The sequence below is a fragment of the Arvicola amphibius genome, chromosome 8 (assembly GCF_903992535.2).
Source record: "Arvicola amphibius chromosome 8, mArvAmp1.2, whole genome shotgun sequence".
Lineage (NCBI taxonomy): Eukaryota > Metazoa > Chordata > Mammalia > Rodentia > Cricetidae > Arvicola > Arvicola amphibius.
Window position 1 is genome coordinate 120,354,714 of NC_052054.1, and position 19,161 is coordinate 120,373,874.

The 19,161-nt window shown below is 39.0% G+C and overlaps 1 protein-coding gene across 1 annotated transcript in view; it reads left to right on the forward strand.

Annotated features, from left to right (window-relative positions):
• Positions 1–19,161, forward strand: part of Bard1 (BRCA1 associated RING domain 1) — a 73,654-nt gene that overhangs the window by 10,024 nt on the left and 44,469 nt on the right. The window contains exons 2-4 of the mRNA XM_038340178.1: positions 3,381–3,437; positions 4,896–5,044; positions 10,869–11,800. Of these exons, the coding sequence (XP_038196106.1) occupies positions 3,381–3,437; positions 4,896–5,044; positions 10,869–11,800 (1,138 nt within the window). The remainder of the gene's footprint in view (positions 1–3,380; positions 3,438–4,895; positions 5,045–10,868; positions 11,801–19,161) is intronic.

Sequence of the window (19,161 nt, forward strand, 5' to 3'; positions counted from 1 at the left end):
CATGGAGGGTAGGAAGTGTAAAAGCCAAGGCGGTGCTGAAGTAGGCAGGGAGGGGTGCTATAAGAAAATGAAGACTCAGTGGAAGGAGAGGCTTCAGGAAGAAGAGGTTAGTGTAATTTCACAGGGAAGTCAAGGAGGAGAAAGAACCCAAGGCTAAGATTGTAGTGAGGAGCTGCGGGCTGTGTTCCCGCCTGACTCCTGGCTGCCTGGCTAGCTTATGCCCCGAAATAACAACACACAAACTGCATTCATTTAAACACTGCCTGGCCCATTAGTTCCAGCCTCTTACTCACATCTTGATTAACCCATATCTAATAATCTGTGTAGCACCACGAAGTGGTGCCTTACCCGGAAGATTCTAGCGTATGTCCATCTTGGGCTGGAGCTTCATCGCATCTGTCTCAGAGAGGAGAGGCATGGTATCTGACTAACTTCCCAGCATTCTGTTCTGTCTACTCCACCCACCTAAGGGCCAGCCTATCAAATGAGCCAGGCAGTTTCTCTATTAACCAATGAAATCAACTCAAACAGAAGACCCTCCCACATCATAAGATGGTTAGGATGGACTCACTGGTAGAGCATTTAGTTCAGTTGGGGGATATGCTAGAATGGGTGGTGGGGACCAAATGCAGAGATTTTTAGGTTGAAGGGGAGGTTACCTGTCTTAAGTTTTCAATTGCTGTGAAGAGACATCATGACCGCCACTACTCTTATAAAGGAGAACATTTAGTCGGGGTGGCTTATAGTTTCAGAGGTTTAGCCCGTTATCATCATGGCAGGACAAAGCAGTGTGCAGGCAGACTTACTGCTGGAGAAGGAACTGAGAGTTCTACATCAGGATCTGTAGGCAGTGGGAAGTGAACTGTGTTACTGGGTGTAGCTTGAGCATAGGAGACCTCAAAACCCATCCCCACAGTGACACACTTCCTTCAACAAGGCCATATCTACTCCAACAAAGCCACACCTTCTAATAGTGCCACTTTCTATGGGAACCATTTTCTTTTAAACCATCACATTGACTGTGTATGCTTACATGTGAGTGAAAGAAAGGTGACTGATTCTAACAGTGATGGCCACAACCTTTAAACAGGGAAGGTATTGGAGCTTGAGAACAGCCCATTGCAGTAATGAAGAGTACCTGAGGAAGAGCTTCTCCTCTGAGAGGGGAGGAGCAGGTGAGGTTATGGGATAGGTAGCAGGGCTCCAGATGGTCATAGGTTCACACTGTATGAGGTACTTATGAGCTAAGGTAGCTTTGAATAACCATGTAGTCATTTTAGCTTAGTGATCATCTCATCATTGTCGAGGTACAAAGGTGAAGAAATACTGCTTTTTAAAAACATAGTTTTTTTTCTTTTTTTTTCTTTCTCCCTTATTTTGGATAGAGTCATTTTTTTAGGCCAAGAAGCCAGGGAACTCATTTTGTAGTGTAAACTGTCCTTAAACCTAGGATCCTCCTACATCTGCTTTCTGAGAGTAGAATTAGGTGTTATCTACCCCATCAACCACCCTTCTCTTTTTTTTCCTTTTGTTTTTGAATCAGGGTTTCTCTGTGTTTCTCTGGCTGTCATGGAACTCCCTCTGTAGACCAGGCTGGCCTCGAACTCAGAGATCTGTTTGCCTCTACCTCCTGAGTACTGGGATTAAAGGCGTGTGCCACCACCCTGGGCTTTCTTCTGATATCCAGAGCCTGAAAGGCAAGGGATACTGAGGTCTGTCTAGCATTATGAACTTAGTAAAAGTGGCTCTGAGTAGTTAAACCTTGTGGTCTGGGCTGAATACAGAATCCAGTGAACCATAAGGATTGTCAGTATTTACTGTACAGAGCAGTTGGCTTTGGCTAGTATACACAGATACAAGATACACAGACAAGGAGTAGGAATTCCATGTTGTAGGTGGGGGGAACAAGTAGAATTTAGCCCTTAATTATGAAAGAGGTGGTTAGGTTTCATAATTCATATAATAAAACTTATAGGAGCCACACAAATACTGGTTATAATTATCATATTGTTAGAGTTGCCAAACTCATTTTGTCAGTTCTATGTAGTGTGATCGAAAAAGGAGGTTTTGTGAGTTTTGAAAGTAATAGTTTTATAATGTCAGCAAGCAGCATTTTTAGTAACTTGAGAGTATTGGGGCTGTGTACTTTCTTCTTAGCCCCTTCCCAAAAGCTCCATTTCACCTTAGTGTTCATATCTATTAAATGTGCAATGTGAAATGTTTGATGTTTCCAGAAATGCAGAGAACTGTGTTTTACTGATAGGTGATTTATGTTTAGCTGGAACTGGATAATAATGGTGTAAACACCTAAAAGTCTTAGGGTTGGTATAATAAGCCAAGTGCAGGAAGTGGTCATCCTTTAAAGGGCTTTACTTGTGTGCTGTGCTCTTGATGTATTTATTACCCCACTGAGTGTCAGGGCTTCATGTCTGTATATTAGGAAGAGCCTGTCTTTTCCCATGACTTCAGAGGCAGCCAGAATTTGATGGACAGCACTAGGGAGGTTTTTCTTCTGCCTGTCTTCTCTCAATGTATTGAATCTCCTTCAGTCTGAAGACTGCCAGCTCAATTTGTGTCTGGAATTGTTTAAACTATCAACTAGCTGTGAACTGAAAGAATGATCTTATTTGGTCAAAACTTCTATAAAAGTAGATGACTCCTTAATAGCAAACTATTAGGTTTTTGTTTGTTGTTTTTAAATGGAAAGCACTGTATTATTATGGTCAAGGTGTTCCAATGTCCTAGTTTTCTGGGACAGTTCTAGGTTTTATCCCTGGTCCCAATATTCTATCCAGTTAAGAACCCCTGTTTACTCTGAGAAACGTCTCATAGGATGGCAGGCCCCATTTTAGGTTTCACTTCAAGGTAGTCAGGGAAGATGTACCTTACTTAGCTGTTGAAAGAGAAAGTTGGGAGGTGCTTTAACACTGGCCCCTTTTCCTAACCTCTCAACAGTACATTATAATATAAAAAGTACTAAAATTAGGTGGGCAGTGGTGGCACACGCCTTTAATTCCAGGACTCAGGAGGCAGAGGCAGGCGGATCTCTGCTTTTGAGGCCAGCCTGGTGTACAAGAGCTAGTTCAGGATAGGCTCCAAAGCTACAGAGAAACCGAGTCTCAAAACAAAACAAAACAAAAAACAAACAAACAAAAACAAAGAAAAAGTACTAAAATTCATCATGATAATTGCTATTTGAGTACAACAAGTATGTCTATGGGGTATTTAGCCAGCAGAATTAAAGCCTTTGCAATAAATGTTTCCTTAATATTTTCTGCTTTAATGAAGAGAGAAAGAAGATTGTGTTAGGTCTTAGGTGCGTAACTTATTGGGCGGGAAATGCTTATGTAACAATGACGTATCTTCCTTTCTTCATTCAGCGCTAATATTCTGAAGGAACCCGTGTGCTTAGGAGGATGTGAGCACATTTTCTGTAGGTAAGTAGTTAGAGCCTGATGTGCTCTGGTGGAATCATTTTTGTTTTGTTGTTTTGGTTTTTTGAGACAGGGTTTCTCTATAGTTTTGGAGCCTGTCCTGGAACTAGCTCTTGTAGACTAGGCTGGCCTCGAACTCACAGAGATCCGCCTATCTCTGCCTCCTGAGGAGTGCTAGGATTAAAGGCATGTGCCACCACCGTCCTGCTGCAATGCTGGAATCGTGATGCCTGTCTTGATGTTCATTTTGATGTAATCGTGATGTCTTTATGTTATCTTTAGAACTGTTTTATTTATAACTAAGAAATAAAGCTCAGAGGGGAGTGTCCATAGTTCCAAAGGAAGTAGCTCTGTTAAGGTTTTGGAAATACAGCAATACCTTTGACGTAATTCTAAAATTCTGATATGTCCTTGAATATTCCAGTTTTGAATGACTGAGACAATAATCTTTCAAAATTTATTAAAGTCTAGTTCTTAAATTTCCAAGGTCGGGTGACTTAAGACAGTAAACACTGTTGTAGATCAGAAAGTCAAGTTCTGATATATGTTGGTAGAATTTGTTCCCTCTGAAGGCTGTGCGGGAGACTGTTTTTGCCGGGTTTCGTGTAGGTTGTTAATGAGGTTTTCCCTTGCTGTGACAGAATAGCTGACTTCAGCAGTTAATGCGTGTCTATTGGTCAGCCTCTTTGTCACTGTGCCAGAATACCTTCCATAAGTTATCTGAGGAAAGGTTTCTTTGAGCTCAGGGTCTCAGGGTTCAGGTACAGTGCTTAGTGCTTGGTTTTGGTGAATTTGGTGCTTAAACACCAATTTTGCTTCTTGGGGTTAGTATAATAAGCCAAGTGCTGAGTATGTTTATCCTTCAAAGGTTTTGTGAGGAAAAACCTTGTGAAAAAGTGCAGCGTGGTGGTAGGAGAATGTGGAGGTAGATTGTCTGTCATGGTGGCCAGGAAACAGGAAGGATTGAGGATTTAGCACTAGGTATAAGCTTCAGTGACATCTGTAGTGATGTCTTGTTAAAGTTTCATCTACCTCCCCAAATAGCGCTACATGTTTGGGGACCAAGCATTCAACTGTGAATCTGTCAGGGGAACTCGTTTTATGTAAGTCATAGTCTCTAAGCACACATTTGAGATTTACACATACATAACAGGGAGAAGGATTTATGTTGGTTAGAGGTTTCTGGTCCATAGTCCTTTATATTGAGACTGTTTGTTCACATCTCTATAGCTTTACCCTTAGGAGCAATAGACTTGTTTGCTGGGAAAAATTAGGCAAAATGTCATGCTAAATAATGTCTCATCATAGTAAAGTGATCAGACTTTACTGTGTGAGCATACTCTATTCTCAAAGCACACTGCTTCACCATACTATGGGAAATAACTGCTGTTTTCTTTCTGTTCATATGCTCTAGTGTTTGGAGTTCAGATTCTGCTGATTTTTCTTTTAATTTTTTTTAAGTGTTTGTATAAGTGACTGTGTTGGATCAGGATGTCCAGTATGTTACACCCCAGCCTGGATCCTAGACCTCAGGATAAACAGACAGTTGGACAGCATGATCCAGCTTTATAGTAAGCTTCGAAATTTGCTACATGACGATAAACTTTCAGGTGAGTAACATGCTGTCATTCTTTCGTTAAATGGTGGACAAATTAGTAATGGTAATGACTATGTGAAGGAAGAATGGATAAAGAGTTCTGAATGGTGTAGCTCCAGATCTTAAGATTAGTAGGGTTTTTTTTTTTTAAGTTATTTTGAGAAATGAGATAATTAAGTCTCAGCTTTATAGATGAGGTGCCAAGGTCCAGAGAAGTTAAATGCTCTTGCCTACAGTCACATGTATAGTTAATACAAAAAGCAAGAGAAAGAGTACTCATTTCTTGGTGTCAGTACAGAAAGTCTCACTTCACAGTGACTGCTTTCTGCAGTTAGGATAATTTCTGTTGATTATATATGCTATAGTGACTTTATTTATAATAGTGCTCAATTTACTTAAGTACTCTGTTACAAGATAGAATTCAATATTCTTGCAAGGTTCACTTTTCTAGACTGAATTAATTATGTATACATTTTGAAAGAACAAAAATCTAACACTCATTTCCTTTTCTATTTAAATGGGGGTTAATGTTTTTCAAATTGTTCTTAGACTCTGTATTAACTATATGTCTTCCCATTGTGCCTTCCGCTGAGAACTAATTGGCTGTGAAAAGAAACTAAAGTGTTTTGAATTTTTATAATTGGATGTTGGAGTTGTATTTTCATTGACCAAAGCATATCATTTTAGCATGTATTTATAGGAGACTCTGTCTGGCAGGATGCCATGAAAGAATGATAATGGTAATATGAAATTGTTGGCTTTTTTTCCCCGTTTTTAAGTTCTTCGTTCTCTGGATTCTGATATGTTAGTGTGTTAACTCCTAGTGAAGTTGATTAAACAAAATTAAACAAGTCAAATGATTTTAAGTATCGTTGACAACAGGTCTGTAATTTTAAGAATGTAAGTCATAAATGTAAATCCATCTTTACATTTAATTATTTGGTCATTGTATTAGACTCTATTTTTTAATGACGAAATATAGTAGCACTATGAGTTAATGGTATCCATGTCTGTACATATATTTTGTAAAGTACTTGCTTTAAAAAGCATTGAGGTTATAAATCTCTTAATTCATTGATTTCAGGGCTGACTACTCTGTATTGGATAACCTTTTGGGGGACATTTCTCTAGCTCCCAGCATTCGTTATTATTCTGTAGTTCTTTGTTTAAGTTTGAGGCTTCATGAAGTTTTTCTCTTTTGTGCTAGCATGTCTATTGGTGTCAATGGTTCTGGTCTTGCTTGGGCAGCATGTGTGTTTATGTAATTATATGAATAACAGGGGGCTGGAGAGATGGCTCAGAGGTTAAGAGCATTGCCTGCTCTTCCAAAGGTCCTGAGTTCAATTCCCAGCAACCACATGGTAGCTCACAGCCATCTGTAATGGGGTCTGGTGCCCTCTTCTGGCCTGCAGGCATACACACAGACAGAAAATTGTATACATAATAAATAAATATTTGGGAAAAAAAAGAATAACAGCTCTGTGTGTGTGTGTGTGTGTGTGTGTGTGTATAAAAAGACAGAAAAAGAGACCATGAATTTGAGAGAAAGCAAGGTGGGAGGATAATTAGGAGGGATTGAATGGAGGAAAGGAAAATGATATAATTTCAAAAAATATAAAAGAAAAACAAGATTATAAAAAGGACTGTATTGAGTGGGACTAGAGAGATGGTTCAGCAGCTAAGAGCACATATTACTCTTGCAGCGGCCCTGAGTTCAGTTCTAGTACTCAGGGCAGACAGTTGTTGCTTTCTATACCTCCATCTCCAGAGGACCTGACTGACTCCTGGCTTCTGTGGGCACCTGTATTCATGCACATATACATATTGATAAAATTAAATCCTAAAAAAAGAAAAAGATTGAATTGAGAAAAGAATTGCCATCTGAATGCTTTTCTTCCTCAGAACAGTGTGTGATGGTATGTATTTGGTAGTTGAAAAGATTGTGTGTATGATCTAATTGACCTCTGTCTTCCCCTCATATGTACTTTAAATTGGTGTAATGATTTCCAGTAATGGTCCATGTGTCTTCGGCGGTGTCAGAGTTGGGAATGGAGAAGAATCAATGAGTCATTACTTGGACAGTATGAACAATATATATGTCTCTGAGAGTTGCTTTCATTAGATTCTTATGGGTATGGCTGATTGCTTAGATTATTGGCCAAGCCCTGAAATGGAGGGTTCTAATTTGAAATTGTCATATTTTAACTTGACTCTTCTCTAATTATTGTATAATAGTGTTTTAAGTTATAGCAGATGCTGTAACAGTGAGTGACAAACCAGATGGCTTAAGTAAAAGAAACTGTCTCAGTTCTGGAGGCTTGAAGTTTAGTTTCAGAAATGTCCTTTCTCCCTGAGATCCATAGCTTGTGCTCATGTTACCTCATGTCCTCATACTGCATTAGGGTATCCAGGCCAGAGCAGCTTCCTCTTGGGTGAGTCTGTCTAATATAGACTTTAATTAAGATTTCATTTTGGGTACCCTGTATTAGTTATAGTTTCTTCATATGGACTTAGAGAGTAGAAGGAAGTTCACAGTTTAATGCATAAATAAATAATTTGACATTTTTAATGGTGATTAAATGGGAGGAGTCTGGTCTGGTCTTTGTAAGATAATTGCACTCTCAGTGGCTTACTGTGTTAGGTACCTTTGGGTACAAAAAGAAATAAGGTTCCTAGAGATTTATTATGCTAAAGGGTGTTTGAATCATAGTATAGTTTTTGTTTTTGTGGACAGTGGAAAATTTGAGTTTTGAACAATGTTCAGGGTGGGACATGACCCCTTTTAAAATATGTTCTTACTGTTTTCCTATTTTGAACATTTGTTGGTTTGTTAGGTATTTGCTAAATTTGTTGAACTAAGTTGGATAGAACTCAACAGTGTGGGGCTAGAGTTCAGATCTTCAGCACCCACACTGCAAGCTAAACGTGCTGTAAATCCTGTGACTTCAGCTCCGAGAGATCTCACAGCCTCCTCTGGCCTGCTTGCATGCACAGGCTCGAGCGCACACACATGCAAAGTAACCTTTAGAAGAGAGCAAAACCTACAGTGTGCCTTTGCTACCTTGATGGAAATCACAGAAATGTTAGAGAAGTTTATTGAATATACCTCTGTTTTTGTAGTACAATTTTTTTTCCTATTTTAAGTTGTATCACTTTCAACTTTTCCCTAAGTCTTCTCAAAACAAGCCAGCTCTAAGGGGCAATTCAGTTTTAAGTCCCCACTCTAGTAGCTCCCTTTGTTTCTTTATAGTTGATTTAGAATATATATTGTGGTCCTGTGCTAGTTTATCTAGTAAGTATTTCTAAAACTACATTTAAATGGTAGAAGGTAAAATGTTTTATAAGTAGACAGAATCAGAAATTTGGAACAAGTGAGAATTGCTTTTCTTGTAAGAAAATGATCTCACCTTAGGACAAAGACATCAGACTGAGTGATTCCTGCAGCCTTTGCTAACTCCAAAATTCTGTGACTGTTAAATGATCACATGGTAAAGTCCTGGACTAAGTAGAATGGTTGAACAGTTCTCACGTTTGCTCTGTCTTTAAACAAAAAAACCTGTAGTTCATAATTTATCTTTCAAATGAACCTTGTTACTTGCATTTACTACAAACTGTGCAATTACTGTAATTAAAGTGGATAATTAGGAAGAATTTGTCAGATCATGGACATGGCATATGATACACTAGAGACGAAGAAGCCTGATTTATAGGAAGCGTGCAAAGAGGAGCTTCTAAACATTTCAACATATTTTTCTCGGTTCAGTGTACTTTAAAGATAAGAGGTTGTCATATTTTCCTGATGGCCATTTATGGATAATTTTAACTTATTCTTTGTAACAATCTGTTTTCTACGAATAGAATTAAATTTAAAGTTTCTATTTTCCCCTTGAACCCACCATATTAAATAAGCCCTTGCAGGTGCTGGTCAAGTTTTGTGGAATGAGTTGGTGCTGGTGACATTAAAATAAAGAACATTGATTGGGCTTTCATGGATGATAGTTTGCATTTATCTTGTCTAGTTTGGGGAAAGATGCTAGTCCTTCTAAAGTGATTACACAGTGTTTCAAATATGCTGTGACTTTATAATAGACAGAGAGGAGCATTTGGATAGCCATGTTGCTCTTGTTATTTTAAATAGACCGAAATACATCTTAACTTACAGAATAATTATTCTTTAGTGAAAGTGTTACTGTTACACAGATGGTAAACAGAGTGCCTCCCTTTTATTTTTACTTTTTTTAAGTAAGGAACTAGCTAGTCAGAGATTTCTCAACTTCTGTTGTGTAACTTATAATAGAGAATAGTTTGGAAAGCGCACAGTGTACATCATTATAATCCTTTGATGTAGATTAATGATAGTGAAATCACATTTTCTAATTCCATCTCTTTTCTATGCTTGTTATTAAATTTTAAGAAAAAGGAAACTTGGCTAAACACCTCCTTAGTAACATGTATGTCTGTTTCTTGATATTTTTTAGTATATGTTGAAATATTTAAATTCAGAGAATAAGTTTCTTTTAAATGTCATCATTAAGAAATTTGCTATGCAGAGGAAGGACCAATGTTTTTCTTCATGAATTGAATATGATAATTTATCAAGCTTAGAAGCATTCACCCATGAAACAGTTGTAGCTGTTAATAATATGATTTATGTTCTAACAGCTGAGTTGTTTTGCTTTTTAGTTTTATCTTAGATATGCTGCCTAAAATCCAGAATTTACAGTTGTTTACAGTTATCCTTGCTTAGTTGAACCAAGAGAGGTGATTAAAATCCCTGAGCAAAGATGTCAGTATACCTTAGTTAGTGAGATGATTACACGCATATAAATTGCATAGTTGTGTACTCTCTTTTTGCTCTTTTATAAGTTAGGAGTCATGCTGCTAAAGTTGAAATTTACTTTTTTTAGATTTGGGGTTTTTAGTCAATTGAATATGTTAGTATTGCTCACATACCTTAATTTCCCTTTAGCTGTACAGTTCTACCTCTTATTAGTATAAACATCGGTAAATCAAGATTTGACTCCTTTTTAGTTGAAAATGTCATTATCTACATTTAAAATAATAAATTAAAACCAAATACAATTTTTCACAGACTACTTGAGGATTAACCTTTAAGTCTGTAATCCTGAGGCCTTCTTAAGAAGTAATCCCTGGGAACATTTCATTTTGACCTTTCTTTAGGCTCAAGATTGTATCAGAAGTGGCTGGATTTCAAAATCTACTTCTCACTGAAAAGACCTTGTTGAATTTAGATGTATAGTCTCTCTGTGAATGGAAACCTCATTCTCATTGTTTTGATTCCTAAGATTCTGTCTCAGTATCACTGTGTAGACTGTATAGACTCAGCAAATCATTGCAATAGCTGTGGGGAATCTGCCCTCATTCCGTTACATAGTTTTGCTTGTATCGGCCTTATCTGATGTTTTCTGTCTTCCTGGCACTAACTGTGCTCCCGTGACACCTGGAAGAAGTAGTGGCCTCTTTATAGTACAGCCTCAGTGCTTCTAATGTTAGATAGGGTCGCGCGTGACATGACGTATGTGACATTCCTACAGGTTAAAAACTACTTACTTAGTAAAATTAAAAAAAAAAAAAACAAACAACAACAACAACAACAAAAAACCCAACTATTTTCCATATCTTCTGTACCTAGTGTGATTTTTCCCTGGTAGATGTGTTTATAAAGAAGCAATTCTAGGCACTTAAGAATTGGTAGTGTAGGAGTAGAGAAATAAAAGGCGACTGTCCTTAGGAAAAGTCAAATTCATCGGTACCTCAAGATGGAGAAATTAATCCTCATAGCATGTTTCTTTTCCTTTTTTTTTTTTTTAAATCAGATCCCAAAGACAACACATCTAGGGCAGATTTATTTGGTAATACAGAAAGGAAGAGGAATTCAGTTAAAATGTGGTTCAGCCCTCGAAGGAAGAAGGTTAGGTACGTATTGAGTAAAGAGTCCATGCTAACCCAGCCTGGAAAGGAAGAGGGTGGCAGAACCCAAGGAGCCTCCATATATGATTTTGTCTCTACAACTCCCCCTGAAGTTGTTCCTAAGAGGGCCAAAGCAGCTTCTAGAACATCTGCAAAAAAGCAGCAGAAGAAATCTTCAGCTGAGATTAACCAGGAGGGGAATTTAAGGCCAGAAACAGATGATAGTAGGTTTGATTCCAAAGAGGAACTGAAGGAGAAGGTTGTCTCCTGTAGCCGAACACCAGTTGTGGAAAGTCCACAGGTAAATGGTGAAATAGACTTATTAGCCAGTGGTTCTGCTGCAGAATCTGAATGTTCTGGAGGATTGACAGAAGTCTCCTTACCATTGGCTGAGCATATCGTGTCTCCAGACACTGTGAGCAAGGAAGAGACGCCTGAGAAGAAGGTCTGTGTAAAAGATCTTCGTTCAAGAGAGCGTTATGAAAATCACAAAGGCTGCAGCAGGCCTTCTAGTCCTGTTTCTAAGAATTGTGGGAGCAATGTTCTGAGCCCCAGCAGAGATGTCATTAAACCAGCAGTGCTTACAGAAAATATGCTGTTGGTTGACTGTTCTTCGGCGTCTTCAGACCAATTTCAAGTTGATGTCACACTCAAGAGAAACAGTAACATATCAGATGACTTCCTCAGCCTTTCACCGGGTGTACCCCCACCTCTGCTGAATAATTCAACTCATGGACAAATGATGCCAAGCCCCTCCACAGTGAAGCTGTCACCCAGTATTATGGCCGGGAAGAGAAATCACAGAGGAGAGACTTTGCTTCATATTGCTTCTATTAAGGTAGGCTACCTACTCTGAACTAAATCTTGGAATGAGACCATAACAGTTTGCTGTTACTATAACAGATACTTGAGATAGTAAGAGAAAAGGTTTAATTTATCTCACAGTGTTGGAAGATTCTGTTCATGCCCAATAGGTTCTGTTGCTTTGAATTTGTCATGGTAGATGTGTATTATAGAACAAAGCTGTTCACCTCATCATTGAAAAACGAGAGTGAGTGAGGAAGGAGTGGAGATCCTGTTCCTTTTTTATGTCCAGTGACTTGAAGACCTTAATGTCGAAGATGGAGATGAGGTTGGGGTAAGGGAACCCTTCCATTAGTTACACTAATGGTATAGGGATCCTATACTCTTAGGACAACTAGGATTTTTGTAGTTAACAACTGGTTATGTTTCAGGTGATATCTGCTAAGCCTGATTTAGAAAATCAGTCTTTTGGTCATCTTGTCACATTGATAAAAAATCTCCACACATATGCTGTTGTATTTTTTAATGCTTCCTAGATATAGCTAGTTAATAATTATTATGTTTTATCCAACTTTACAAACTATATAGTATATGTCAGCTATCACTGTAGAGCAGAATAGCTACAGACAAGTAAACCAATAAAACTTGACATGCATATTCAGGTAGCTCATCCACAAACTAGATTATATATTCTGTTCTAGGCATGGAAAAAAGCCACAGTAGAATAGGAAAAAATAGTGGCATAATGGTATCATGGTGATTTTTCTTCATTGATGTGTTCATGATTGCATTGTGTATGTTTTCTCAATAGACCATTTACTTGAAAAGTCTTGCTCAAATTAAAGTTGCCTGTATTGTGTTATTGAACCCAATTATCAAATATTATTGCTATTAGTTGACTGATTCTGATTTATTACACTTAAATATGCATTAATTTGTACTGTTTTTAAACCATTAATCATGTTCTTTTAAAATTTTATTATGAGCTGAATGTGTATTCTCACCTGTTTGATTTTTGTTAGTTTTTTACAATTCTGGGAAACAAACACAGGGACTTATTCACACACTTTTACCAAGTAGCTGTGCTTTCAACTTCTGTATTTGACTTGATAGACATTGTCTAGGAAGAAAAAAAATACTAGTGGGTTTATCAACATAGTTTTCTATTATTTTTATTTAGTTTTCATCTAAATGTTTTCATTTGTAGTAAGAATGCACTGTCTAGCTATATGAGGAAGCCAAATACTATAATTCTGTCTTATTTCAGTTGCATGCCCATCTTCTTCAGAAAAATATTTGAATGAGCCTTAATGTTAAAGCTACCATAAAATGAAACAAGGAGCTGGGAAATGAGTCCATTTTACACAGTGAATTCAGAGTTGGTGACCTTTAAAGCAGCCAAAGCAAAGAAGGAGAAGTAGCAGGTTTATGCAAGTCAAATAGTAAGGCTTCTCTGAGTTGCTGCTGTGTTGTTGCTTTTCCCTACAGCACACAGGTAGATTTGGAGCCTCCACAGTTCATGGTGCTTGTGATAGTTAATCTTCATTGTCAGTCTTTTTGGAGCTGGGTCCAGTAGTTAATATCTGTAACTCTAGAGTTCAGGAGGCTAAGGCCAACTTGGATTATGTAGTTCACGGCTAGCCAGGCCACAAAACAATCCCCCAAATTATCCCACTCCTGATACCAACTTCTTTCTTAGTTACTGTTTTGTTGCTATGAAGAGACACCATGATTAAGGCAACTGTTAAACTGAAACCCAGCAGAGCAAACTCCATATTCTGTATCTCCATGTCTGATGCTCTTTAGAACTCCAGCTCCTTTCAACTTTGTTGACTGCAACACTCTTCTCTCTCTTGGACTGCCACCACACCAAGTCTGCAGCTCTCCTTGACAGATATCCTTACATATCCAAAATTTTGGGGTTTCCAGCCCAATCCAGGCTTCAGCTTTACAACTCCATACAGTGGCCTCTGGCACAGCGCCTGCACGGCCTGGATGTGGAGACTGGTGGGGTGCCAGTATTGAGACATGGAGGCTTCTTTTCAAGTGGAAGTACAGCAATCTTTATTTTGCCCCGAGCTAAAGCCTTTTATACCTCTACTGCTTCTGTGAAAAACCACTGGCCAGAAAGAACACAAACATCCTTGTCAATTATAGACCACAAGGAAGTTTTGCTGTCGGTCAGGGGGAGTGAAGGCAGCTAGATCACAATTCCCTCCGTTTTAATTTATAAAATAAACGGTGCCTGTCTTGTTACTTTGGGTGGAATACCTTGCCTGTCGTGGGGATTAGCCCTCTAATATTCCTTGTCTTACGTGGCATCCTGTCCCCAAAGTATTGCCCTTCTGTGGCTACTCAGACACATAGCCATAAACCAAGTATCCCCAAGACTGAGAGTGCCAACGAGCCAGACCAGCACTGCAACCATCTAGCATGCCATAACTGGGTGGTAAAATTAACAAAAGCAGTATTCCAAACCTCTCTCATATGGTTTAATTCCATAACAGTAGCAGAAGCATGCAATACAGTGCCATGAGTAATGCACATAACATGATTAACTGTTGAAAAGTCCAAAGATAGTCCACTTGCTCCTGAACTAGAGCCACTTGTTGGTTCAAGGTCAATATATGGCCAATTGAATATTTCCATTAAGATCATTTTGAATGTCCAAAGCATTGCTGACTCTTTCAGCCAGCTGGTTGACAGTCTCAGCCGTCTGTACAGTTTGGGAAAGAGCCATTCCAGCAGCAGTATCTGCAGTGGCAGAGATAGCAATAACGGCAATCACAGCTGTGGTGATTCCAGGGTCTCTCTTCTGCCGATCTTTTATGGTCCAGCACTTGTTGCCATATTTGCTGACATTACCGTGGCTGGACACCTACTGGACCAGGGCAACATGCCTAGCAAAGCTCTGCTCCAGCTGCCTTCTGGCCCCAGATGCACTCTCTCTGGGTCCAAACTGCTACTTGGAGCAGAGCAGAACTCAGGGAAGCAGGCTCTCTGCTCCTGCTCTGGAACCATTGAAGGGGCCCCATCTAAACAATAGGGAATTTGAGCATCGTAAACCTGTCTGGTTACTTCCTACTGACTGGGGGTGCTGCATTCTTTGGGGTATTTTACATTAACATTTCAGGGGGGTCTCAGTGAATCAAACCACATAAATTTGCAGTGAATCCAGAGGTTCCCAATCCTCTGTGGAGATAAAAGCAGAACCTCTTTTCCAAAGCATCAAATCCCTAGGCCCGTATTTTAAAGTTAAAATACCTTTCTTAGCAGTTCTCAGAATCAAATGTCTTTCTCCAGTCCAGAACACAAAATACAACAATCAACATACTAACATACATCTGTACGTATTCTATCTTTTTGAGGCCCTCAATTCACTCTCCTGCCTCCTCTTTATTACTTCCCTACTGGCTAGTCTTCCAGAGGGCATCCCTCAGAGCGTCTCTGGGGATGAAGAAACACTCCTTATAATCTGACTTGGCTTGTTCCCAGTCTGGAACATTTAACCCCCCTCCTGTAATAAACCAGGGGCTAACTTGAGCTATTGTTTGTACAAAATCTTCTGCTGTCTTCCTTGTTACTTCCGTGCCTTGTTGCTTTAAGAGTTTCAGTTACTTTTTGAGGCCTTCAATTCACCCTCCTGCCTCTTCTTTATATTAGCTAGTCTTTTGGAGGGTGTCCCTCTGAGTATCTCTGGGGATGAAAAAATAAAACGCATCACCTTCCCCAATACGCTCCTCAATTTAGCCGGCAGATGGAGCTACCCTGTTCATGAGTCCCCACTTTCCACTTGCCTTAATAGACTGGCGGGGGGAGGGGTGTGTGTGGGGGAACGGACAACACGGAGGCGTCTTTTCAGGTGGAAGAACAGCAACCTTTATTTTGCCCTGAGCTAAAGCCTTTTATACCTCTACTGCTTCTGTGGAAAACCACTGGCGAGAAAGAACACAAGCATCCTTGTCAATTACAGACCACAAGGGAGTTCCGCTGTACACCAGGGAGAGTGAGGGCAGCTAGATTACCACACTCTGGGACTGCATGCAGGGCCTACCACATACCTATACTCAAAGGCTTTCTTTAATGGAGGAGGAAGATTCCACAACTCCTTTCTTTTATTCTTGATCCTAAAACTATGTGGCCAAAGCCTTTAAGTTCTGCTGCCTGCTCAGGCTAAAATGTAACTCTCTTGATGATTTACATTTGCATAAGCTTTGACTTGTGGAGGTTTTCTAGACTAAGGAAATCCTCCAGGTTTATTCCTTTTACAGGTTGCAGGATTTAGCTGGGTGGTGTCTTGCCTTGGTGTTGCCAGTCCCTTTATTTCATTTAGCATCAAGCTTTTTTTTTTTTATCTCATTAAGCACCAGTCTTGGTTCCAGCATTGCATATCCTGGTGCTCTTTTGTCCTTAAACTGTACATTTTATATTTCTCTTTGCTTCATGTGTTCATTTTCATTGTAGGTCTATATAATTGTGATCATTAATAGTCACACAATGAAGTCTGTCTTGAAATCTCCTCTGTCAATGCCATTAATCCAAAACTCTTCAATTCAGCTGCTGACAAATTTTTAGGACAGGGGCAGAAAGCAGTCACATTCTTTGCCAAAATTGCAGAAGAATGTGGCAGCCAGTAACATTCTTCGCCTCTGAAACTATATAAGCTGGGCCCCACATTTCACATCACCCTCAACACCACCATCCATTCTCCTACTAAGATGGTCCATTAAGCACTGCTTAAAGCATTCAATTACTTTTCTAGTCTGCCATCTCAAGGCTCCCGTATTCTTTCAAACAACAACATTGTCAGGCATGTCACAGCAATACCCCAGTCCCTGGTAACAACTTCTGTTTTAAAAACACCAGTGATATTAGTAAACACAGTTCTTTGTGTCTCTGAGGCAGATAGTAAGGGCTCTGACCAAAGTATGGCCAGTCCATTGAATAAGCATCTTTAAACTGACAGTTGAGCTGCTGTAGATTTCTGAAGCATAGATAGGGCTTGTTTAGAGGAAGTGGTCACTGAGAGTGTATCCTTACAGGCATATCTTGGAACTGCCTTTTCCCACCGTTATTTCTGCTCCTCTCTGCCTCCTAATTGCCGTGATATGAATTGCTCTATGTTACCCTTGTGCCACAGTGGACCAAAGCCCCCATGAACAAAATAAACCTTTCTTTCTGTAAGTTGTTTCTGTGTTGCAAAAGTAAGGGGCTGAGAAACGTTTGCTTGCACTTCTTGTCTCAGTAGTGGGTTTTCTGCAAAGTGTAAGCGGCTGACATTTCATAATGCCATGCAGACATAACATGTTAAGATGGCAACCTGAAAGCAAGGTGCTGAGAATCTAATGAATTCTAATTCAGGGTAGAGAAACAGTCATTGAGAGGACCTGCTTCTGAATATGGCTTTGCAGCTCATACTTCTAGGCAATCCTGTTTGTTTCCTCTTCCTAGCATCATGACAAAGTTTAGAACACACCTGCAAATGGGACCTGTGATATGTTGAAGATTTTATTTCTGGAATACCACATGGGGTGAGCACGTAGCTCCTTGAGTCAGCCACCCACTGCTCCCTTCGTAATACTAGTAACTTTTTGTATCACTGCGTTGTCAGGACTATTTATGATTTACTTTATTCCATAAGAATAATTCTAAGAAGCCAGAGAATTGTTTTCCACATTGTAGAATTCCATGCCCAAAGGTAATTTTGTCCTCTCTTTATAAAATGACATCTGATTGCTGAATGGGGTAAGTTTTAACTATGTGGTTTCAACTGAAAAGCTTAGCTATGATGGGTAAGTAAGTTTTATTGTGCATAATTGTAATTTCCTATAGTTTTTATGAAGATTTTTTCAGTGGTATTTTCGAAGAGCCACTCTAATAAGAGAAAAGAATTCTATTTGCATGCTTTGGAAAGTTACTTTATATTGCTGGATTATGCACATAGTCATAGTATGTGGGACCATATAAAGAATCTTTCCTTTTACTGCGAAGTTGTAGATATATAAATTGACTTGGGTATATACTCCTTTATTTTGATACCTGTAAAGTATTACTTGAAAATACCTAAAGCATTTAAAATTTCTTCAAAGTTTTCATAAATACTTTCCCTAGCTGATGTTTTTTCAATGCTTTAAGGAAATCATAATTAGTCTTTTAAGTTGTGAGTAGTGAGAGTGCTTCTCCTAACTATAATTCTGCTAGAGAAGAAAGTCATTTAAAGCAGCAAGAAGCAGAGTTCATTTATTTCCTGGAAACTTTGTACTGGTGCAGACCATCTTGTTCCTGTGGACCCTTTCCAATTATCATAATTTTATTTATGTGCATGATATTGAATTTACATGAAGTAGAAAGATGAAAATAAGACAGACTTTTGAGTATTAGGAGGAGAAAGCAGCTAAGGTATAACAAGCAGTTTGCTAATCAGCTGTATGTTTTGGGGGCAGATTGTTAATAGACAGCCTGCCTTTGATGACACAGAGAAGCCGTGTGAAAGCAGAGTCTGCTCCTGCTCATGTCTCTAATGCTGCCACTCGTTTCCTGTTGGACTTCACATGTGGCTTTTATTTTTCACTTGTTTCTAGTGTTTTCTGGACTTAATAGGTTATTCTGTTTTGTTTGTTCATTAACAAAGAATTATAGGAGAAGTTTTGACAGTTTTTTGTGTACAATTTTAGGGATACTTTCATTTTGCAGGTAGGATAGATGTGTGGCAGTAAATCTACAATATTCAGGGAGATTTAAAAAGAATTCAAATTTGTATCTTGGTAGAGCTTTCTCAATTCCTTTGGAACTTGAGTGCAGAACAAAAGAGTAAATTGTGTTAACTTGTACAGGAAGTATGGAATAGGGATTTGAGGCAAATATTTTCAAGTTCCAACTGGACAGTCTTTTTTTTCATATATTTGTTATACATAGTAGTGAATTTCATAATGACATTTCATACAGTATCTAACATACTTTAGCTCTCTATGTTCTAATTTCTTTCCTGTTGCTGTGAACACCACCAAGATCAGCTTGGGGAGGAAAGAGTTTGTTTCTATTTAACCTCTGGGTCACTGTCCATGATTTAGGACAGGGCAGGAACTCAGGCAGAAATCATGAAGGAGTGCTGCTTTCTGGCTTACTTGCGCTCTGGCTTGTGGTGAACTTTTATGCAGCCCAGGCCTATCTATTCTGCCTTGGGATTGTTCCATCCCAGGTGAGCTGGGCCCTCCCACATCAGTCAAGACAATTTCCCACAGGCCATTCTGAGATAAGTCTTTGGCCAAGTCTTTCAGGAGACTTAAGGTTGTGTCAAGTTGACAATAAAAACTGAGGCTCTTCTTCTGTTCCTCTTTTCTCCTTCCCACCTCCCATTAATCCTCTCTATTCCCCTAAGCAGTTTTGCTTCCACTT